Source organism: Bufo bufo, chromosome 4 (assembly GCF_905171765.1).
Source record: "Bufo bufo chromosome 4, aBufBuf1.1, whole genome shotgun sequence".
Taxonomy (NCBI): Eukaryota; Metazoa; Chordata; class Amphibia; order Anura; family Bufonidae; genus Bufo; species Bufo bufo.
The window spans coordinates 266,684,201-266,709,083 of NC_053392.1; the positions used below are offsets into that span (position 1 = coordinate 266,684,201).

The window sequence follows — 24,883 nt, forward strand, 5'->3', positions numbered from 1 at the left end:
GAGTTCCTAGTCATCATGGATAGGGAATGAGGACATCCTATGGTGCACTGAGATGGAGAGGGTTTTCGAATTCCCTCCGCACTATACGGACATCTCTGAAATGAACCGCTGATCCCAACAGAAGCTCCTGGGAAGGTCATGGAGCATCCCGGTCATCCGGCATCTATTCGCCCTGCTGAAATATTATTTTGAAAGTGTGTAGAAGCCACACAGGGCCTCCACGCTGCAGATTTTATCATTGAGACACCGGATTTTATAATATTACATTATTATATATATATTTTTTTAAATGAAGCCCCTTTGTCACCTGGCTCTCATCATCATCATCATCATCATCATCATCAAGTACTATCTGCACGTCACTGATGTCCTCCTCAACCGTCTCTGGGTCAGGAGCTTGACCACTCGCAATATCATCTCCCATGCCACTCTCCTCATCACTACTTGCCCGCCTAGTGGAGGAAAGGACAGAGGCAGGTTGAGGACAGGTGAGGGCATAGAGCCTGCTCCCGGGCCATGCCAACTGAATGTTGGCTGGGGGTGTCTGATGTCACTTGGGAGTAAGTGGATGACCGAGTTAACCAATCAAGAACCGCTGGGTTGCTGGTCAAGACATGACACCAGGAGCTCAGGCCTCTCGCTGCGACTCCTGCTGCCACGCCTCTGCCTGCGCCAGAGACATTTATGCCTCTGCCACTCTATCTGACATACTTTTAGCTGGACTAAATAAATTAATATTAAAAGCAAATTAAAACACCCCTAAAAGCGACAAATATATATTTATTTTTGTACTGAAATAGGCCACTAAATTCTTTCAACACATATAACTGTGGAAGTGAACTGATAATATATTTTTATTTTTGTTCTTAAATAGGCCACTAAACGTTTTCGCCACAAATAACTGCAACAGTGAAGTGTGTATATATTTTTCTTTCTGTACTGAAATAGGCCACTAAATGCTTTCAACACATATAACTGCAGAAGCGACCTGAGAATATATTTTTCTTTTTGAACTGAAATAGGCCACTAAACACATTCACCACAAATAACAGCAACTGTGAAGTGCGTATATATTTTTATTTTTGTACTGAAATAGGCCACTAAACGATTTTGCCACAAATAACTGCAAAAGTGAAGTGCGTATATATTTTTCTATCTGTACTTAAATAGGCTACTAAATGCTTTCACCACATATAATTGCAGAAGTGAAATGCGTATATTTTTTTCTTTCTGTACTGAGATAGGCCACAAATAACTGCAACAGTGAAGTGTGTATATATTTTTCTTTTTGTATTGAAATAGGCCACTTAAGGCTTTTCAACCTAGCACTTGCACCCCAATAACACGAACAAATTGCTGAAATGACAGAGCTGTAAAATGGCTATTTGGATCCCCACATAATCTTTCCCTGCACTTGTAAATCACTTTTCTGGCACTGTCCCTAGCGCCTTCTGACATCTCTCCCTGCACTAAGATGCTGTAAAATGATTCCTCCCTATCCTTTCTCTGCACTTATAAATTATTTTTTTCAGTTTGTTTTTTTCACAATGAGGTTATTCCGATTGCTGTCCGTAGCGCCTTCTCTCGTCTGTCCCTTCACTCAGAACACTGGAAAATGTCTGAATCTAAGATGGCCGCCGAATTTATAGGGCTGTGACATCACAGGGCTGGCTGACTGCTGATTGGCTGCATGCATGGCATTATGGGTCATCCCGCCTTCCCTGAGTTCCTAGCCCAATGTCCTCACACGTGTAGACTACATTGTAGCCGCCATTTTAGGAAAAATTGTGATTAGTTACCACGAAGCATGAAGAAATTTGCATTAGTTGCAAATCGAATTTTCCCTGACATTCGGATCGAATTCCACTTACCGTATTTTTCGCCCTATAAGACGCACCGGCCCATAAGACGCACCTAGGTTTTTGAGGAGGAAAATAATAAAAAAAATATTTTGAAACAAAGGGTGTGCTATTGGTGGGTTTTGAACTAATTGTGGTCTGTGGATGGCACTGTTATGGGGGATCTGTGGGTGACGCACTGTTATGGGGGAATCTGTGAGTGACGCACTGTTATGGGGGATCTGTGGGTGACACTTATGGGGGATCTGTATCAAAGAAGAAAAAGAATACCGCAACAGGAGCCACACATCTACAAAATTATAATTTATTTAGAAAACAGACACAACATAAAAATAATAAAATCGTTGTATACAACAGGTCTGGGCCATGTAAGCCGTGTATCGGCGCATGCCCATCTGAATCACCACAAATTCATGTATGAACCCCCACATACATCAGCATATAATAATATAAAGTGCATGAAATCCATCAACAATGAATAAGAATAAGAGTACTTATCATAAAAATGGCATGATGGGGGGTGTCTGTGGCGATCAGAACAGAAGCCCAACGCGTATCGCCAGACTTGCTGGCTTCCTCAGGAGTGCCTGATTTCTAATGGTCAATGATCAAATATATATATATACAAAGTAATCATATAATAATATGTTGTACCTGTGAACTGATCCCAGGTGGGGAGAGGGGGCGGTGACCACCTCATCGTCCTAGAGAGACAGAGGGCGCATGGGGAAATCTCCCACGATGCACATATGAAATAATTGTAGAGAGCGGATGGCATCCGGATGTGCCGTCCGCGCATGCGCCCGTCCAAGCCTGCCCGTGCTGCGTTCCAAAGACCGGATGTAGCAGCACGCGCCGGCTCACAGGGCTCCCACTGCGTGTCAGCAGTCGGAAGTGACGTAGACCACAGGGTATGCCGCGGCGGGGAGGGCTGCAGATGCACACAGAGCAAATGAAAGAAGAGAGAGAGAAAAGACAAACTTACTAGGATAAATGCAACATATAAGTTACAATAGAAAGTGGATCAGAGAAAAAAAATCGGAAGATATGGCCAAAACCACAAAGATGGGAACAAAAGAGAGAAGACAACTGTCAATCCAGAGAAAGACATGGTGTAAACACAGAATGTAAAAAGAAATAATTTAAAACCCAAAATAAAGTATAATATTTTTGATTATATTTCTTGATACCTATAGTTTGTTGTGTTTATTCATTTTTTTTTTTTTTTTTTTATATTTTTATCTTTATTTTTTATATTATTTTTTATTATTGATTTTTATTTATTATTTTTTATTTTTTATATAGATTTTAATTTTATTGTATTGGTAAGTGCATAAAGGGGCAATATAGATGCCCTAAAGTTGAACCCATATCAAATGTGCACAATTAGATCATGTGCAAAATTAACCACCTGTCAGAAAGACTTGGCCTGTTAATTCGGCTACATGATACCACACCAAAAAGTGTCTAGATAGACATTTTATCATTTTTATCCCTCAATTTTTATTCTCAATCGTCCCCTATTTTTATCTACTTTAGAAATTTTTTGATGTATAATATATACCCATTAGTATCCCCAATATTGGTTTCAGATATACGTATTGAAATATTTGATTATTAGTTTATTATTTATAAAAAAAAAAAAAAAAAGGGAAAGAAAGATAGAGTATCTATATAAAAAGAAAAAGAATGAAAATTTGCTCCGTGCCGTAATACACAACACCCCACGCCGAGGTCCCAGAGTCAAAAAAGGTCATTCAATTAAATGACATTGCAGGGGGTTCCAGCATCCAGCAACTATCCACATCAGATAATCATGGGACATACGAAAAATAGTCATCACAAGTCCAAGACAAATGAAGAAATCCTCAAGGAAAATCCTCTTAAAAGGTGGTCCAATAAAATTCCATTCGGTGAAGGATGATCAGGTGATTCCCCAAACGAAGTGCAGAGAAAGATAACCCGATCCAGAGTAGAAAATCAAGTGATCACATATAAGTGAACAACATATATATCCCCATGGTGGTCCAAGAAGTGTGAGGCCACAGAAGTAAGAGTCTTCTCCTCGTCAGCCCGGTCCCGGGCGGCCAGGTTAATGTTGGACATGTGTTGCTGGATCCGTTTTCTCAATTCCTGTGAGGTCTGCCCCACATATATTTGCCTACATGGACAGATGATCCCGTACACCACATTTTTCGTGCGACAGTTGATGTAATGCTTTAGGCGTATATGTTCCTCACCATTCATGAAATTATCTTTCCCCAACATGTACGGGCAAACATTACACTGGCCACAGGGATGTGTGCCTTTGAGCTTGATGCCTCTGTTCAATCCCCGTGTAGGGCGCTGGAAATGGCTACAAACAAGCTTGTCTTTGAGTGACGGTGCCTTCCGAGCTATGATTTTCGGTTTTTCATCCATGTGTGGTATCAATCTGTGATCGGAGGTAAGCAGAAACCAATGGTTCTCCAGGATCTTATATAATGCTGGCCACTGATTATTGTAGCGTGTAATCAGATGTACCTTACCGTCCCTAGTTTTTGGTTTTGGGGTAAATAATTGCATCCGATCAGCATTCTTGGCTTCTTCATAGGATCGAGTGATGAGTCTCCTAGGATACCCCCTTTTTCGGAACCGTGTTGTTAGGTCTGCTGAAGCTGTCTTAAAGTCCATTACATTAGTGCAGTTGCGCCGCAGCCTGAGAAACTGCCCTTTTGGGATCCCTCTCTTCATATGAGTTGGGTGGAAGCTTTGATAGTGCAGTAGGTTATTGGTAGCCGTACTTTTTCGAAAAAGGGATGTAGTAATCTGCTCATGCTCTTTACGCAACTTCAAATCCAAAAAATCCACCATGTCATCTGATATAGTGTATGTCAAATGGATATTCAAATCATTGATGTTCAATGTATCGATGAACTGGATACAGGTCTCCCTGGAGCCCAGGAAGGCGCGGTGGGCCGGCTCCTCCGAGGTTGATTTTTTTTGCAGGAAATAGGTTGTAGCTCTGACACCATCCTTATGTGCAATGTTTGTATAAAGAGACTCGACGTAGCAGGTTACCAATAAAATATCAGAGGCGATTGGTAGATGTTCCAACATTTCTATCAGATGGAGAGAGTCCCGTACATAGGAGGGTAGTCCTCTAGAAACAGATGCTCCTTCTTAGTGATGATGAACATGTCTCGTGCTGTTTTCAATAGTTGATCGAACTTCTTCTTGAACACCATTGTAGGATCAGAGGGTAAAGGCACATAGAAAGTTCTATTCTGTAACTGTCGGTTCGCCTCCTGTGTATACAGGTCCATATCCCATAGGACCACATTACCGCCTTTATCGGCCTCTTTAATCACGAAAGTGTTATTTGCCTGCAGTTTCCGTATAGTGTCCAATTCCAAGTTGTTCAAGTTCCTGCCACGCAGGGAATCAGGTTTGAGGTTCTGCATCCCATGTAATACAGCTGATTCTGATTCACCTTCCCGCAGGAGGTCCATAAGATCCATGAATACTCCACGTTCATCATCGGCCAAGGTTTGTAAAATTGAAGGTTGATTATATAGGAGTTTAAAGCAAAGTTGTCTGCAAAATAAATATGTGTCCTTGACAAATTCAAATTTATCCAAGACACGCATAGGGGAAAAAGAAAGTCCCTTCTCCAATATAGATTGTTCCTGAGTGGTGAGGTTATACATGGATAAATTTATAACCTGAAGAACATTTGTATCCGTACCATTTAGTACTGCTGTAGTCGTCTCTTTTGGAACAGTGGATAATTGCTGCCCCTGCGATGTTGGGGTCCTCTTTTTCTTGGGTTTGCGTAGTCCCCTCCTTGACCTCCGTCGTCGCTGGCCTCTGATGAAAAATCACCCTCACTCAAACTCTGATCGCTGGGGTCAGTGTGACCACCAGCCATTCTTGTCGATGGATTCATGGTATTATTCCTGCCCTGGCCACGCTGATTCCCTGTGTGTTTCCACTTGAACGCTTGTTTATTGTCAAAATCAACCCTGTCCCGCTGAAACTTGGACTTCTTCCCCATCATAATTTCCTTGTCATATTTATCCAAGGTATCCCTCAACTTAGTGTAGTAGCTCTCAACCTTAGTTTTCTCGTGCAAAGCCAACCGCACCTCCAGACCCACCAATCTCTGCTTGGTTGTACGGAGCAATTCCCTATCATGCTCAATGAGCATACCCATAAGGATTTTGGAGCATTGGGATAGACCCTGTTCCCAGATAGTTTTGAATTCAGGGGTAACCTCCCAGGCAGGAAATTTCTGCACCCGGAGACCCCTGGGTATAATCCCACATTTGACATATTCTTCAAGGCTTTTAACATTCCACCAAACTCTTGAGAACAATTTATGTGCCTCAGTGAGCTCATTAGCAAGTGCCCTAAAATCACCACCGTCCTCAGGATCACCACCCTCTTGGAAAATTGTGGACACCTGGGAGTTCCACACCGCCTCTCTGTCCTCTATATGCACCGCCATATCAGTATACAAGCTATCACAAATTTGCAACAATAAATATAGGAGTGCCTCCCCAAGAAAACAGTGTAAACCACTGCTAAAAAATGACCATGTAATCAAAGAAAATAGGGGCACATCCAACAATATAAAAGGGGGAGTGCCGGCCCACGGTATAAATTGTACAATGTATCAAAGAAGAAAAAGAATACCGCAACAGGAGCCGCACATCTACAAAATTATAATTTATTTAGAAAACAGACACAACATAAAAATAATTAAAATCGTTGTATACAACAGGTCTGGGCCATGTAAGCCGTGTATCGGCGCATACCCATCTGAATCACCACAAATTCATGTATGAACCCCCACATACATCAGCATATAATAATATAAAGTGCATGAAATCCATCAACAATGAATAAGAATAAGAGTACTTATCATAAAAATGGCATGATGGGGGGTGTCTGTGGCGATCAGAACAGAAGCCCAACGCGTATCGCCAGACTTGCTGGCTTCCTCAGGAGTGCCTGATTTCTAATGGCCAATGATCAAATATATATATACAAAGTAATCATATAATAATATGTTGTACCTGTGAACTGATCCCAGGTGGGGAGAGGGGGCGGTGACCACCTCATCGTCCTAGAGAGACAGAGGGGCGCATGGGGAAATCTCCCACGATGCACATATGAAATAATTGTAGAGAGCGGACGGCGTCCGGATGTGCCGTCCGCGCATGCGCCCGTCCAAGCCTGCCCGTGCTGCGTTCCAAAGACCGGATGTAGCAGCACGCGCCGGCTCACAGGGCTCCCACTGCGTGTCAGCAGTCGGAAGTGACGTAGACCACAGGGTATGCCGCGGCGGGGAGGGCTGCAGATGCACACAGAGCAAATGAAAGAAGAGAGAGAGAAAAGACAAACTTATGGGGGATCTGTGGGTGACACTTATGGCGGATCTGTGGGTGGCTCTTATTGGGGTCTCTGGATGGCACTGTTATGGGGATCTGTGTATGACAGTTATGGGGGGGATCTGTGGATGACACATATATAGCATCTTATGCTATATGTCATCCACAGATCCCCTCCATAAGTGTCCCTGTAGTGAATGACCCTCAATACAGGGAATGGGGGTCGCATCTGCTTTTATAATGACAGCGGGGCCCGTGCAGTGACTGTATTCTACTACACGGGCCCCGGTCACTGTATATTATCGTATTTATAATAGTTAATTGTTATGTATATAATCGCATAATCACTGTATACAAGCAGATGCCGGCCCCCAGCCCCTCCTCCCTCACAGCTGATACATCCGCCGAGCGGCATCGCGGCGGGTGTATCATTGAAAATTCGGCAAAATCAGCAGCATTCCCCCCGTAAGACGCACTGTATTTTTTCCCACTTTTGGGGGGGAAAAAGTTCGTCTTATAGGGCGAAAAATATGGTATTTAGCTTCGATTTGCTCATCTCTAGTTAACATGTTCATGGACATATGCCTTATCAAAGAATATGGATGACTGAAAAGTGTTGTCTCTCCTCAAACATTGGTGGCATACTGCTAGGCTATCAATAAGTTGTTCAGAGACAGCACACCAATGTAGCTTTATATTCAACCTTTATTTACCAGTGGTATATTCTCAATATATTCTTATGACATTTATTGCTATCTGCAACGTTTCGGGCCCATTCGGTGCCCTTTGTCAAGCTATAAATGCAAAGATAAACACAGAACACTACAATTAAAATTCATCTACACATCAGTGTAAATTCATATACATATCAATTCACATGAAATATATCATATTACTCCTTGACACGTGGGCGGTAAATCTCATCCATGATTAAACCGTTATTTCAATAAATAATTAATTCATATCGTCCAAGGGAACCGTAGCTAACATGGGAATACTGATTTTATATCAATTACATGCATATTTCATGATTTGATGGTAGACACTGCTGTACTTAAAAAACAGCGGTGGTGTACTAGCATCAAAAGTGGCATATTAAAGGCATAGCATTTAGACACATGGTTCTACATTGGTTCAGATAAATAGTTTGATGGTGGGCACCGCCGTGGACATCTATCTCTCCATGATTGGATATATGTATGAGGCGCCCGCGGTAATCAATTCATTGGAGGGGGTGATTGTGCACCAGCATCAAGACTAGCATGATCAGAGTAAAGTTCATGTAAAATAACAGTTCATGGAAAAAGACATGATTTGAAGACAACATGATTTGAAGAGAACATGATTAAAACAGGAAGTCCAAAGAGCCTAATTGGGGTAGAGAGATCAATATAAAGACAGTAATGGCAGGTTCAGTACATATTTGTTGTGCGGCATAAATTATCAGGGGTGGCCTGGGAGTCCATAATTATGGAAGTCGCCCAAGTAGCCTCATATTCACCCAGGGGAGGGGGGTGGCGTTCACAATCATACGTGAGAGAGCAAGAACCTGCGGCACGAATGAGGACCGTGGAGACATCTAGTAGCAGAGCATAACATCTAGTAGCAGTGCATGGTGAGCTAATGATAAACTTGTATATAGAGACCCGGTGTGAGTCTATGTCTGGAAGCAAGGTTACATACCTGGATGGCCGGTCTGCGTGTTTCCACGGCGTGCGGTCCATGCGGTGCACGCTGTGGTGTTTTTATTCAGCGCCCATGTCGGATATCCGGCGGTTGCCGGCATGTGTGAGGGGCGGGTCTGTGCGGTGTGGCCGGCCCCTGTGAGAGAGGAGAGGGCGGGCTTGTGGTGAGCAGAGACCTGGCGCATGCGCATTACTATTCTGTGTCCGTGGCGCCATCTTTGTTTCTGGCAATCAATTGGGAAAGGGGGCTGGCGTCAGCCAAGCGGTGTCTTGATGTCCCCTCTTGCCATTTTAAGGTCCTGATATAGAAGGGTGCTAGATATATTATGGTAGGACGTATAGATGCGACTGCCAATTGGTGCACATCATTTTGATGGGTAAATTAGCATGATGCATAGTCTCAAAGGTGCCACAGGTTTTTGCATATCAAACATACACACTTGTCATTTCTGAAGCTACGTCTATAGGTATACTGTACCCAATGATAGCGATACAATAGTGGACTATGGAGGATTGGTGAATGGTGGTCTATAGTGGACGTTCTACGTGGGCCCATAGGGATACGTTGTGAGGGAGGAGCCTATTGGAGAGAAATGTGGAAAAGGCATATAAGTCAAACATTCGTGGAAATAAGCCAATTTAAGCAAATTCAAGCATATTTATAATCCTTATTTAGGCCTCCTGGGCCCAATGTCCCCAGGCGGCGGATCCATTGCATTTCTCTCAGGTGTAGCATGTCATCACGATTTCCCCCTCTCCTGGGATTGGGGACCCAATCGATTACCTGGAAGCGTAGTTGGCTGGGCGTGTGTTTGTATTCCTGGAAATGTTGTACTAAGGGGGCTTCTTTCTTATTAGTTCGGATATTGCACTTGTGCTGACTAATCCTGTCCTTTATTTTCTGTGTGGTCTCGCCCACATATCCCAAGCCACAAGGGCATTTAATGAGATAGATGACATAGTTTGTCATGCATGAGAAGTGGCCCTTTATGTAGTACTTTTTCCCTGAGGAGGGGTGCGTGAAGGAATTGCCTTTTGTTACATTACCACACTGCGCACACCCCAAGCATGCGTAAGTGCCCAAGTTAGGGGATCCCGTAATAGTGCGTTGAGCATCAATTTTTGTAGATCCAAGATCGGATCTCACTAACTGATCACGGATAATCGGTGGACGTTTATAGGACATCAAGGGTTTGGAGTGGAAAATGCTGCGAATGCTTCTTTGTAGGATCTGCCAGTGTTTATATACAATTTTTTTGATAGAGGTACTCCAGGCATGGACCGCACGCCGTGGAAACACGCAGACCGGCCATCCAGGTATGTAACCTTGCTTCCAGACATAGACTCACACCGGGTCTCTATATACAAGTTTATCATTAGCTCACCATGCGCTGCTACTAGATGTTATGCTCTGCTACTAGATGTCTCCACGGTCCTCATTCGTGCCGCAGGTTCTTGCTCTCTCACGTATGATTGTGAACGCCACCCCCCTCCCCTGGGTGAATATGAGGCTACTTGGGCGACTTCCATAATTATGGACTCCCAGGCCACCCCTGATAATTTATGCCGCACAACAAATATGTACTGAACCTGCCATTACTGTCTTTATATTGATCTCTCTACCCCAATTAGGCTCTTTGGACTTCCTGTTTTAATCATGTTCTCTTCAAATCATGTTGTCTTCAAATCATGTCTTTTTCCATGAACTGTTATTTTACATGAACTTTACTCTGATCATGCTAGTCTTGATGCTGGTGCACAATCACCCCCTCCAATGAATTGATTACCGCAGGCGCCTCATACATATATCCAATCATGGAGAGATAGATGTCCACGGCGGTGCCCACCATCAAACTATTTATCTGAACCAATGTAGAACCATGTGTCTAAATGCTATGCCTTTAATATGCCACTTTTGATGCTAGTACACCACCGCTCTTTTTTAAGTACAGCAGTGTCTACCATCAAATCATGAAATATGCATGTAATTGATATAAAATCAGTATTCCCATGTTAGCTACGGTTCCCTTGGACGATATGAATTAATTATTTATTGAAATAACGGTTTAATCATGGATGAGATTTACCGCCCACGTGTCAAGGAGTAATATGATATATTTCATGTGAATTGATATGTATATGAATTTACACTGATGTGTAGATGAATTTTAATTGTAGTGTTCTGTGTTTATCTTTGCATTTATAGCTTGACAAAGGGCACCGAATGGGCCCGAAACGTTGCAGATAGCAATAAATGTCATAAGAATATATTGAGAATATACCACTGGTAAATAAAGGTTGAATATAAAGCTACATTGGTGTGCTGTCTCTGAACAACTTATTGAAAGCTACAATTTCACTCCGCGGGTGGAAGGAGGCTATCAGGGGACGAGCACCCACAAAAGCCATTCAATTAGACGTGTGCTGAGGTCTCACTACGATTAAGAAGATACTGCTAGGCTATGCCACCAATGTCAGATAGGTGCGGGTCCCACCTTGAGGATCTGCACCTATCTCTAGAATGGAGATCACAAATTGAACAAAAGCACACATTGCATACATGGCTGACCTCTGGAAGTGCCCACTATGGGAGTGGAAAAAATAGCTGAGCGTTGGCTTGGCTATTTCTGGCAGTTCCATAGAAGTAAATTTAGCTGTGGGAGCACTTGCATGGTGCACTTTCCATTCACTCCTATGGAGCCTCCAAAAATAGCCAAGCATGCCTCTTTGCTATTTACAATACTCCCATAGAAATGAAAAGAGGTTGGCATGGATGTGCAGTATGTTCTTCTTCACTTTGAGCTCTCTGTTCTAGAGCTAGATGTGGGTCCCAGAGATGGAACCCTCATCTATCTGACATTGGTGGCATATCCTGGCGATATGCCACTAATGTTTGAGATGAGACAACCCATTTAAAAAGAAACTGCTTGGAACTCCTTCTGTCAAACACAGCTGAAAGTTACTGCAAGAAGTGGCTTATGGACTGATAAAATTTACAGGACCATTTAGTACTTGGTTTCCCATTCATTTAAATTAGTTGTCACATGAAGTAGTTACTAGGAATGATCGCTTATTTTTGACTCAGAGATACCAGACATATTGTGAGCCGCTACTTTACTTGGTTTTGCTTTTTTTTTTAGATAACAAGACCAGGAGTCATAAGACCAATGGCTGCAAATGAAAGCAGAAAATGTTATCCAAATCTGTTCCAGCAATTCTCCCTGCCTCCAAATAAAAGTTAATAGTCAGATGAGGTCTTCTGGTAAGTTTTAATTTAGATCAATATTGATCAATAAAAATTCCATAAAAACTAAATTTATATAAAATTTAATATATATTTATATATCTACCATTCAATGAAAATGAGCTCAACAACTTTCTGCTTAGTCATGGTCAGTAGAGATGGCCTTGCGGTTTGCCCGGCAGTCGTTTAGTGGCGAACTATGCGTGTTTGCGATTCGCCGAACATGCAAACATATGGAGAAATTTGCTCCCACCATATTCTTTTACATTATGAAGAACTTTGACCCATGACTAGAGTTGAGCGGACACCTGGATGTTCGGGTTCGACGAGTTTGGCCGAACTTGAAAAAAAAGTTCGAGTTCGGGACCCGAACTTGACCCGTACTTGACCCCGAACCCGAACCCCATTGAAGTCAATTGGGACCCGAACTTTTGGGCACTAAAATGGATCTAAAATAGTCCTGGAAAGGGCTAGAGGGCTGCAAAATGCATCAAAATGTGCTTAAGAGCATGACAACTGTTCTGCAAACAAATGTGGATAGGGAAATGACTTAAAATAACATAAAATACAGAAAAATTTAAAATAACAATCTGGATCTAGGAGTAGGAGGTTCAGGAGGCGGTGGATGGGTGGATGTGGTGGTGTATGTTGACGTGGCGGTGTAGGTGGAAGTGGCGGTGAAGGAGGAATAGGTAGCCTCCTCCTCTGCCTTCGCCTTGTGCTTCCACTGTGCCCCCGCTGTCAGGTGGGAATGCCATCAGCAGCGTGCGCTTGTAGTCGCGCATCTTCCGATCAGTAACAGATGTTTTCACAAAATTTAGTTCCCTGTCAGCAATGCAGAGCAGGGGTTCATTCACGGCAAAAGGGGATTCATGTCACCCAGCAATAGAACAGACGATTTTGAGAGATTTAGGCCCCTGTCACCCAGGCACAGCAGGGGTTCATTCACGGGAAAAGGGGGTTCATGTCACCCAGGAATAGAGCAGATGATTTTGAGAGATTTAGGCCCCTGTCACCCAGGCACAGCAGGGGTTCATTCACAGCAAAAGCGGGTTCATGTCACCCAGCAATAGAACAGACCCAGGCACGTCACCCAGGCACAACAGGGGTTCATTCACGGCAAAAAGGGGTTAATGTCACCCAGCAATAGAACAGAGGATTTTGAGAGATTTAGGCCCCTGTCACCCAGGCACAGTAGGGGTTTGTATACGCCAAAAATGGTAAAATGTCACCCGACAATTGAAAATAAGAATTTTTTCAATTTAGGGCACTAAAATTTGCACTTTTTTGCATTAAAATGGCTCTAAAATAATCCTTGAAAAGGCTAGAGGTCCCGAGCCATATATTTTTTTTTTGTGTCAATGTGTTAACTTTAAATTATTGCTCATCTCAATACTATCTCACACTGACTCAGCTCAGGTAACAGGCAGTGCGGGCGGCGCTCACTCACTGACTTCATGCGCCTGTTCCTCCCACTAGGAGTTGCAGGTGCGTGACGTCAGTGAGTGAGCGCTGCCGCCCGCACTGCCTGTTACTGGAGGGAACTGAATGTAAGGTAGTAAAGAGATGAGCACTGATTTAAAGTTAAAGTTACTGTCTGCAGGATACCAATTACAGTTTATAAATGTATACTACTGTGAGCGGTGGGCAGGGGGATCTATGGATGACGGCACTGTTATAGGGAGGGGGATCCGTGGATGACATTGTTATGGGGGGGTCTGTGGATGACACATGTGGGGGATCTGTGCACTGTTATGGGGAGGGGGATCTGTGGATGACACTTATGTGGGGGATCTGTGGATGACACTGTTATGGAGGGGGGTCTGTGGATGACACATAGCATAAGATGCTATATACGGTATGTGTCATCCACAGATCCCCCTCCATAACAGTGCCATTCACAGATCCCATCCATAACAGTGCCATCCACAGATCCCCTCCATAAGTGTCACCCACAGATCCCCCCATAAGTGTCATCCACAGATCCCCCCCCCATAATAGTGTCAACCACAGAACCTCCCCTAATGGTGTCATCCACAGATCCCCCATAATGGTGTCATCCACAGAACACTGTTATGGAGGGGGATCTGTGGATGACACATATAGCATAAGATGCTATATACGGTATGTATCATCCACAGATTCCCCATAACAGTGCCATCCACAGATCCTCCTCCCCATAACAGTGCCATCCACAGATCCCCCTCCATAACAGTGCCATCCACAGATCCCCCTCCATAACAGTGCCATCCACAGATCCCCCTCCATAACAGTGCCATCCACAGATCCCCCTCCATAACAGTGCCATCCACAGATCCCCCTCCATAACAGTGCCATCCACAGATCCCCCTCCCCATAACAGGGCCACCCACAGATCCCCCTCCATAACAGTGCCATCCACAGACCCCCCTCCATAACAGTGCCATCCACAGATCCCCCTCCATAACAGTACCATCCACAGATCCCCTCCATAACAGTGCCATCCCCAGATCCCCCATAACAGTGTCATCCACAGATCCCCCATAACAGTGTGTCATACACAGATCCCCCATAACAGTGTGTCATCCACAGATCCCCCATAACAGTGTGTCTTACACAGATCCCCCATAACAGTGTCTGGAGCAGACCTGCTGATATACACACCTAGGCCACCACCAGTCAAGGTAAAAACTTACAGTTGTCAATAATGAAATGTAGTGTAGGGGCCATGTAATGTTTTGAGACCAAAATGGCACAGATGACCACCAAGAATATCTAGAATATCTAAAATTAGCTGGTCAAGTAAAATGTTGCATGAAACAATCATTAAATAGGTGGCCGACAAAAAGGGGCAGGTTAAAGAGTGTGGTCAATGGGCTGAGTCAAGGGGGCGGCAAAATTAGCTTTCGCCTGGGGGGGTTGGGGGGCCCAGGCCTTGAGCTGTGTAAGGGCCCCCAAAATTTCTGATGGCAGCCCTGTTGCCAGTGATGTTACTGCGGAACGTCTTCCCGGTTTGCAAGTGGCTGCAAGCAATGCAGCCACTGCATCTATAGCAGCCTTTGATATTAGATCGTAGCCACATGGAGCCAGCAGGAGATGGAGATCGTTGTTTTGTCTAGGCCCAGATGGGCTTGTCTATTATGCTGTTTTGCGAATTTCTTTGTGCGCTATTCTCTTTTAACTAGACATAAATAAATGCTAAGTTTTATTTCCCTCTGTCCCCTCCTAGGGGATTGGTTTATTGGTATTTGATATTTGGGAGTTTTTGTGGACAAGCTCTATACCAAAGCTTGACCATCCTGTGCTTATTTTATAGGTCAATGTTAGTGTCAAGAAGAAGCGCACTCCTTTTACACCATTGGCAGTTGATTCTACATAGATGTTTACAGAACCTATTCTATTAAATGCTTATACAAGTAGAGCCCCCCGACAGAGTGGAGAGGGTGTCAGCAGTAAGTTTGTGTTGATGTCACAGATTATTTTGCCCTTCCTCTTATCCATCAGAACAATAGCCCCCAAAAAATTGAGGAACAGGATCTGTTGTGCATCTAATTTTTCCTTCCTTCTGACAGATAAAAAGAAGGGTCAAATAAATGATGATTTCAGCCAGGCTGAAAGGCAAAATAGTGGCCCAGTCATGAAGTGGGGAGGGTGGGAACAGCATGAGAAGTCCACAAAGTGGCCGTATGACATAGTGATGAGGTGGAAGCAGCATCAGGAGACCACAGAGTGGCCCAATGACAGTGTGGAGGTGGCAGCAGCATCAGGAGGAGGCCACAGAGTGGCAAGATGACAGTGTAGATGTGGAAGCAGCATTATGAGGCCACAGAATGGCACAATGACAGTGTGGAGGTGACAGCATCAGGAGGAGGCCACAGAGTGGCACAATGACAGTGTGGAGGTGGCAGCAGCATCAGGAGGCCACAGAATGGCACAGTAACAGAATGTGGAGGTGGCGGCAGCAGCAGCAGCATCAGGAGGAGGCCACAGGGTGGCACAATGACAGTGTGGAGGTGGCGGCAGCATCAGGAGGCCACAGAGTGGCCTCATGACCGAGTGTGGAAGTGGCGGCAGCAGCATCAGGAGGAGGCCACAGGGTGGCACAATGAGAGAGTATGGAGGTGGAATCAGCATTATCTGGAGGCCACAGAGTGGCACTATGGCACAGTGTATGCTGGTGGAGGCAGCAGCATCAGGAGGAGGCCGCAGGGTGGCACAATGAAAGTGTGGAGGTGGCAGCAGCATCAACAGGGCACAGAGTGGCACAATAACAGTGTGTAGGTGGCAGTAGCAGCATCAGGAGGACAAAGAGTGGCACAATGACAGAGTGAGAAGGTGGAGGCAGGAGCAGCATCAGGAGGAGGCCACAGGGTGGCATAATGACAGTGTGGAGTTGGCAGCAGGCATAGGGAGACCACAGAATGGCAAGGTGACAGTGCTGAGGTGGCAGCAGCATCAGGAGAACACAGAGTGGCAAGGTGACATAGTGTGGAGGTGGCGGCAGCATCAGGAGGCCAAAGAGTGTCAAGGCAACATAGTGTGCAGGTGGCAGCAGCATCAGGAGACCACAGAGTTGCAAGGTGACATAGTGTGGAGGTGGCAGAAAGAATCAGGAGACCACAGAGTGACCCGGTGACAGAGTGGGGAGCTGGGTGGCAATGCCAGTACCAGCTGAAGATGGTGGGTGAAAGAAGGAGCACTTGGCATCAGATGTGTGGCATCAGGTGGGTGGCAGCATCAGAATAGTAGCTGAGGCAGGTAGCCACAAGAAACCGGTCTCTTTTGTCAAAGTGTTGGTGTGGCACAATGGATGATCTAGTCTGATGCATCAGGCATTGGTGGGTGGAAATCCTGGCTGATCCACGCTTGAAACATCTTGACTAAGGTCAGTCTCTCCACATTTTGAGTGGACAGGCAAGTTCTTCTTAGGGTAACTATGGCCCCCTTCGCACTAAGCACCTGCTCTGATGCCACACTACTGGACGCAAATATGTGGCCACAGGATGAGAAAGGCGCTCATAGGCTAAATAAGTAAAGATGAATCAGCATCCTTCAAATTAAGGTGAATATGTGATGCTCACCTGTTTAGGTTGCACTGAATTGGGTGCAACCGTGATGAGGGTCCGCTGGATGAACTAGGTATCAGGTTGGAGCTGCCATGTCCAAAAGAACCTAGGGCGAGGGCCAAGTCGCCACTTGGTTGATTACTAGAAATAATGACGGTGCCCGTCACGACTTTTGTGGTCTGGCGAGCTGGTGGACGTGAGGCTCAAATCACAACTGGATTTGAAAAGTACAGGTTTATTGAGAGACAACACGTTTCAGGGTGCGCATGACCCCTTTATCAAGTCTACAAGAAACATTAATCATAACAAAAGAGTATATACATGTACAATTTGTACTCAAAGGGGGGAGGAATTATAGGTATAAAAAGCGAGGGTTTGATAAAACTCACAATAATAATAATTGTCGAAAATAAGAGATAAGAATAATATGAAGAGTGGAAATATCTTTCAATTAAAATAGTAGAATGGTGGCACACAGGTGGGTGTCACGCGGCTGGGGCGATTCATCTCGGAGCTAGGGTGGCTAGATGTGTGGAGGGAGAGAAATCCTTCCAACAGGGAGTTCTCCTGTTTCACACCCTCCAGGGGGGCGTTATCCCGCATAGATTATCTATTATGTGATGCTCAGGCCTACATGTTAATCTCTGACGTGAAGTATATGCCTCAGGGACCGTCTGACCATGCGCCCATTGTGGGGACTCTACTTTCATCTGAAGGGGAGCCACGTGGACACAGTCTGCGCATACATCCATTTTGGCTGTCCCTGATGAATATAAACGACCGTATTCGTGATCAACTGAGAGTGTTTCTGAACTTTAATGAGGATGGGGACAGTGATGCTCTTATGGTGTGGGATACCCTGAAAGCTTATGTAAGGGGCTGTGCCAAATCATCTATATCTTACATAAAGAAAACTGCAAGACTTAGGGAGGAGGAGTTGTGTGCACTGTGCAAGGCAGCTGAAAACATATATGTCTCCAATCCCTCTGAGGAGAATAGATTAGATTGGATGCAGAAGGGTAGGCAGTACATGTTATACTTACAGGAAAAGAGTGATCGCAAGCTTTTCTTCCTTAAACAACAAGCTTTTGAGCAGGGTGGTAAGACGGGGAGGGTCCTAGCGCAGGTTATCAGACGTAATAATATGGCTCCACCGATCATTCGCATACAGAATGCAGATGGAACCGTAACGGAGGATCCTGGTGGAATATTGCACAGATTCAGGGAATTCTATAGCGAATTATACTCCTCAAGAACTCAGTACACTCTGTCTGCACTCCAAGAGTATTTGGGTGAAGTGGCTCATCCTCAATTATCTCCCTTGGACAGGTGGCTTCTTGATGAAGAGATCATGCTGGAGGAGGTGGTCGCGGCGATCAAGGGTTTGAATTTGGGTAGGTCCCCGGGTCCGGACGGCATTCCCCTGGAGGTTTACTCTAAATATGAGGATATTTTAGGACCCCAGCTGCGCAAAGTGTATACTGCCTCCTTGGAGAAGGGCTATTTACCAGATTCCTTATATGATGCCTCTATTGTGGTTCTCCTGAAGCCGGATAAAAACCCTTTAGAGTACGGATCTTACCGGCCAATATCATTACTGAACCTTGATTACAAAATTCTGACTAAGATCCTTGCGAATAGGTTGAATAAAGTGATCACCTCGATTGTTCACGAGGACCAATCTGGTTTCATACCAGGCCGTTCTACCTCTAGTAATATCAGGAGGGCTCAGGTGGTGGCACAGGTAGGGTATGCGGAAGATAGACAGTGGGCCTTGGCATCCCTAGACACAGCCAAGGCATTTGATTCCATTGAATGGGAGTTCCTGTTACACACCCTGGAATGTTTTGGTTTTGGCCCCATTTTTATCAAATGGATTAAGGTGCTTTATTGCCGCCCTACAGCTAATATTACGATTAATGGATCCTTGTCCCCCACATTCCCTTTATACCGCGGTACCCGGCAGGGATGTCCCTTATCCCCATTGCTGTGGCAATTGAACATCTAGCCATTAGAATACGCCAAGACAATATCTTTAAGGGAGTGTCAGTGGGAGGTAGGGAGGATAGACTAGGGTTGTACGCTGATGATATTATTCTATTCATGGATGATGTAGATACGTCCCTACCGCGAGTGATTGCACTGATCGATCAATTTGGAGATTTTTCCGGCCTACGTATTAATTGGTCCAAATCGGCCCTCATGCCCTTGTGGTCCCCGCAATGGCCTCCGGTTTATCACAATCTTATGGTGGTGGAACATTTCAAATATTTGGGAGTCATTATTACTAAGATACCTACGAGGTCACATCAACTTAACATTACCCCCATTGAGTCTTATGCTTTGGACAAATTTAAGTCATGTGCCACATTACCTCTATCAGTTATGGGCAGATTGAATCTTGTCAAGATGGTTCTCCTACCCAAAGCATTATATCTATTGGGACACGCATGCACCCCAGGTCCGAGGAGTTTCTTTGTACGGCTGCACTCTGCTATAGCGAGATTTGTCTGGGGTAAAGAACGGAGGAAGCTGGCTATTGATAATTTACAGAGGGGTTGGCAGCAGGGAGGAGCGGCTTTGCCAGATTTATTTTTGTACTTCATAGCAGGTCAGCTTAGATTTTTAACTGCATGGGTTTCGCAGTCTGCCATACCGAATTCTGAATATTATTTAAGAAATCATCTGAGTCTCTCAACTTTGTGGCCGGTCCTAGAAAACATACAGTCAATAGAGGGCCGCCTTTTACCTTTGCACAGGTTGGCTCACCAGGTCTGGAGAGCTGCCAAGCTCCAACAATACCAAGACCTGCCTGATGATATCGTAGTGTGGAACAATCCCATGTTTCCACAACTGCGGCACTGCGAAGGCAGGGCTGTCTGGGAAAATTATGGCATTCTTAATTTGAGAGATCTGTACGAGAAGGGTGTTCTTTACTCATTCTCTCAGCTCCAGGAGAAGTTTGGGGTACTAAGGACCCACTTTTACAGGTACCTACAGCTAAGACATGCTCTCCAGGCTCAATTTCATGGGGAGGTAAGGAACATCTCCAGGTACCCACTGATAGGCATACTCAGGACGCAGGGGCCAAAGGGGATGGTCTCGACTTTATACACGCATCTCCTAGATTTAAAAGTATGCTCCAAACCCCTGTTGGTAGAGACTAGGTGGAAAGAGAGGGTGCCTCAGCTTATTGACGAGGAATGGGCTGAAGCTTTGTGTGCACCATCAAATGTATCGCCTTCTCTCAACAATAGGCTTACTCAATTATTCATTCTCCACAGGAGCTATTTAACACCCACTAGGTTGCACAAAATGGGTAGGTTGGACCACACAAGATGCCACAGGTGTGCTCAAGATAATGCGGACTTCTGGCATCTTATCTGGGACTGCCGATACATACAACCCTTCTGGAGGAAAGTAGTCGATATATTGTCTTCTCTGATCACGGAGGTGATTCCCTGCTGCCCTAAAATATGCCTCTTGGGGATTGTGGATAATGACTCGCGTTCCCTGTATATTTGTACCCTCCTAAGAGAGTCCCTATTCTTAGCTAGAAAAGCTATAGCCTTGCGGTGGATGGCGGACAGACCGCCGACAATAAGCCAGTGGAAAGCACTGGTGAACCAAATTTTGCCCTATGAAAAAGTAATGTACAGTAATAGGAAGTGCCCTCAGAAATTTGAGAAAATATGGGGCCCTTGGTGTTCTTCACCAATTACTGCCATACCATCTCATATGCACTCAGTGCAACCCACATAATAATACATATTACAAGTTGTAGTGGTGGATGATGGTTGGAGAGCGAGGAGAAAGGGTATTTTATTAAAAACGACAATATATTACATTCTGAATGTATTGCAATATTTCAAGGCAATGTATGTAAGTTATCATGTACGATTCAAGATAATGTCATTTGTATAAATGTACCAATTTTGGTTGATATTCTCAATAAAACGAGTTAAAAAAAAAAATAGTACAATGGAATAAAAAGTGCTATGTTCAAAAAACAAAATGTAGAAGAGAAGAAAAATATAATAATATAAAATATATATATATATATATATATATACAGGGAGTGCAGAATTATTAGGCAAGTTGTATTTTTGAGGATTAATTTTATTATTGAACAACAACCATGTTCTCAATGAACCCAAAAAACTCAATAATATCAAAGCTGAATATTTTTGGAAGTAGTTTTTAGTTTGTTTTTAGTTTTAGCTATTTTAGGGGGATATCTGTGTGTGCAGGTGACTATTACTGTGCATAATTATTAGGCAACTTAACAAAAAACAAATATATACCCATTTCAATTATTTATTTTTACCAGTGAAACCAATATAACATCTCAACATTCACAAATATACATTTCTGACATTCAAAAACAAAACAAAAACAAATCAGTGACCAATATAGCCACCTTTCTTTGCAAGGACACTCAAAAGCCTGCCATCCATGGATTCTGTCAGTGTTTTGATCTGTTCACCATCAACATTGTGTGCAGCAGCAACCACAGCCTCCCAGACACTGTTCAGAGAGGTGTACTGTTTTCCCTCCTTGTAAATCTCACATTTGATGATGGACCACAGGTTCTCAATGGGGTTCAGATCAGGTGAACAAGGAGGCCATGTCATTAGATTTTCTTCTTTTATACCCTTTCTTGCCAGCCACGCTGTGGAGTACTTGGACGCGTGTGATGGAGCATTGTCCTGCATGAAAATCATGTTTTTCTTGAAGGATGCAGACTTCTTCCTGTACCACTGCTTGAAGAAGGTGTCTTCTAGAAACTGGCAGTAGGACTGGGAGTTGAGCTTGACTCCATCCTCAACCCGAAAAGGCCCCACAAGCTCATCTTTGATGATACCAGCCCAAACCAGTACTCCACCTCCACCTTGCTGGTGTCTGAGTCGGACTGGAGCTTTCTGCCCTTTACCAATCCAGCCACGGGCCCATCCATCTGGCCCATCAAGACTCACTCTCATTTCATCAGTCCATAAAACCTTAGAAAAATCAGTCTTGAGATATTTCTTGGCCCAGTCTTGACGTTTCAGCTTGTGTGTCTTGTTCAGTGGTGGTCGTCTTTCAGCCTTTCTTACCTTGGCCATGTCTCTGAGTATTGCACACCTTGTGCTTTTGGGCACTCCAGTGATGTTGCAGCTCTGAAATATGGCCAAACTGGTGGCAAGTGGCATCTTGGCAGCTGCACGCTTGACTTTTCTCAGTTCATGGGCAGTTATTTTGCGCCTTGGTTTTTCCACACGCTTCTTGCGACCCTGTTGACTATTTTGAATGAAACGCTTGATTGTTCGATGATCACGCTTCAGAAGCTTTGCAATTTTAAGAGTGCTGCATCCCTCTGCAAGATATCTCACTATTTTTGACTTTTCTGAGCCTGTCAAGTCCTTCTTTTGACCCATTTTGCCAAAGGAAAGGAAGTTGCCTAATAATTATGCACACCTAATATAGGGTGTTGATGTCATTAGACCACACCCCTTCTCATTACAGAGATGCACATCACCAAATATGCTTAATTGGTAGTAGGTAGTGTTGAGCGAACAGTTCGAGCATAGTTCGGGTCCGTACCGAATTTTGGGGTGTTCGTGACACGGACCCGAACCCGAACTTTTTCGTAAAAGTTCGGGTTCGTGTTCGTCGTTCGGCATGTATTTTGGCGCATTTTGAAAGGCTGCAAAGCAGCCAATCAACATGCATCATACTACTTGCCCTAAGATGCCATCGCAGCCATGCCTACTATTGGCAAGGCTGTGATTGGCCAAGTGCAGCATGTGACTCAGCCTCTTTATAAGCTTGTGCGCACGTCGGGACGTGCTCACTCCCGATGTGAATAGAACAGGGATAGACTCAGCTGATGCTAGGGCGAGAATAGGCAGGGATAATTGAATAACTGGAAGCAAATTTCTCTCCTCCACCTGTGATTCATCTGAACAACTGCAGCTGAGCTGCTTTTTTGATAGGGATTGGCTATTTTTAGAGTGGCCAGAGTGATTTTTCCATCCACATGTACCTGGGCTGACCGCCGGCCGCCATTTTGCGACTTGTAGTGCTGCAGCAGAAGCTGCCACAGTGTGCATTCCAAAGCTCCAAACAAGTCAGACATCTACACCTGGGATTCAGACCAATAGCGATTTAGCAGCACAGTCCAAGGCTATTTTTTTTAAAGGTTGTGCAGACCATTTTGTGGCACATGTTACTGGGCTGATAGGCGGCGGCCATCTTGGGACTAGTGCTGCAGCACAATCTCTCCCAACGTCCATTAATCACTTGTAATAGTGGTCTGTGCCATAGAAATCCTACATCAGGGACTTGGGTGTGCTTGTGTCACCCCTACTAATACCAGTCCACCTGTAATCCATACAGTGAAAAGCCATAAAGTATTCCAGTGAGGGAATTTTTTTTTTATTTAAAAAAGGCCAAGTTAGTTTATCTGGCGTTCAATATACTAGATACAGTTAGGCCTGCGTTTCATACATCTGGAATTAGCAAACTAATGTGCTGGGGTTGGGAAAACATATATGTACCCATACTAGAATCTGTCAAAGAAAGCGGTACTCACATATAACAGTCATTCCATCTGTAATCCATACAGTCAAAAGACTGAAAGTATTCCAGTGAGGGAATTTTTTTTATTTAAAAAAGGCCAAGTTAGTTTATCTGGCGTTCAATATACTAGATACAGTTAGGCCTGCGTTTCATACATCTGGAATTAGCAAACTAATGTGCTGGGGTTGGGAAAACATATACAGTATGTACCCATACTAGAATCTGTCAAAGAAAGCGGTACTCACATATAACAGTCATTCCATCTGTAATCCATACAGTCAAAAGACTGAAAGTATTCCAGTGAGGGAATTTTTTTTTTATTTAAAAAAGGCCAAGTTAGTTTATCTGGCGTTCAATATACTAGATACAGTTAGGCCTGCGTTTCATACATCTGGAATTAGCAAACTAATGTGCTGGGGTTGGGAAAACATATATGTACCCATACTAGAATCTGTCAAAGAAAGCGGTACTCACATATAACAGTCATTCCATCTGTAATCCATACAGTCAAAAGACTGAAAGTATTCCAGTGAGGGAATTTTTTTTATTTAAAAAAGGCCAAGTTAGTTTATCTGGCGTTCAATATACTAGATACAGTTAGGCCTGCGTTTCATACATCTGGAATTAGCAAACTAATGTGCTGGGGTTGGGAAAACATATATGTACCCATACTAGAATCTGTCAAAGAAAGCGGTACTCACATATAACAGTCATTCCATCTGTAATCCATACAGTCAAAAGACTGAAAGTATTCCAGTGAGGGAATTTTTTTTATTTAAAAAAGGCCAAGTTAGTTTATCTGGTTTTCAATATACTAGATACAGTTAGGCCTGCGTTTCATACATCTGGAATTAGCAAACTAATGTGCTGGGGTTGGGAAAACATATATGTACCCATACTAGAATCTGTCAAAGAAAGCGGTACTCACATATAACAGTCATTCCATCTGTAATCCATACAGTCAAAAGACTGAAAGTATTCCAGTGAGGGAATTTTTTTTTTATTTAAAAAAGGCCAAGTTAGTTTATCTGGCATTCAATATACTAGATACAGTTAGGCCTGCGTTTCATACATCTGGAATTAGCAAACTAATGTGCTGGGGTTGGGAAAACAT

General features: G+C 44.0%; 1 protein-coding gene across 4 annotated transcripts in view; it reads left to right on the plus strand.

The window, feature by feature from the left end:
• LOC120998086 (muscular LMNA interacting protein) overlaps nt 1–24,883 on the plus strand; it is a 401,012-nt gene that overhangs the window by 316,847 nt on the left and 59,282 nt on the right. For all 4 annotated transcript variants that reach the window (XM_040428571.1, XM_040428572.1, XM_040428574.1 and 1 more), the window contains one exon: nt 12,060–12,181. In XM_040428571.1, coding sequence (XP_040284505.1) covers nt 12,060–12,161 — 102 coding nt within the window. In that variant the 3' untranslated portion in view covers nt 12,162–12,181. The remainder of the gene's footprint in view (nt 1–12,059; nt 12,182–24,883) is intronic.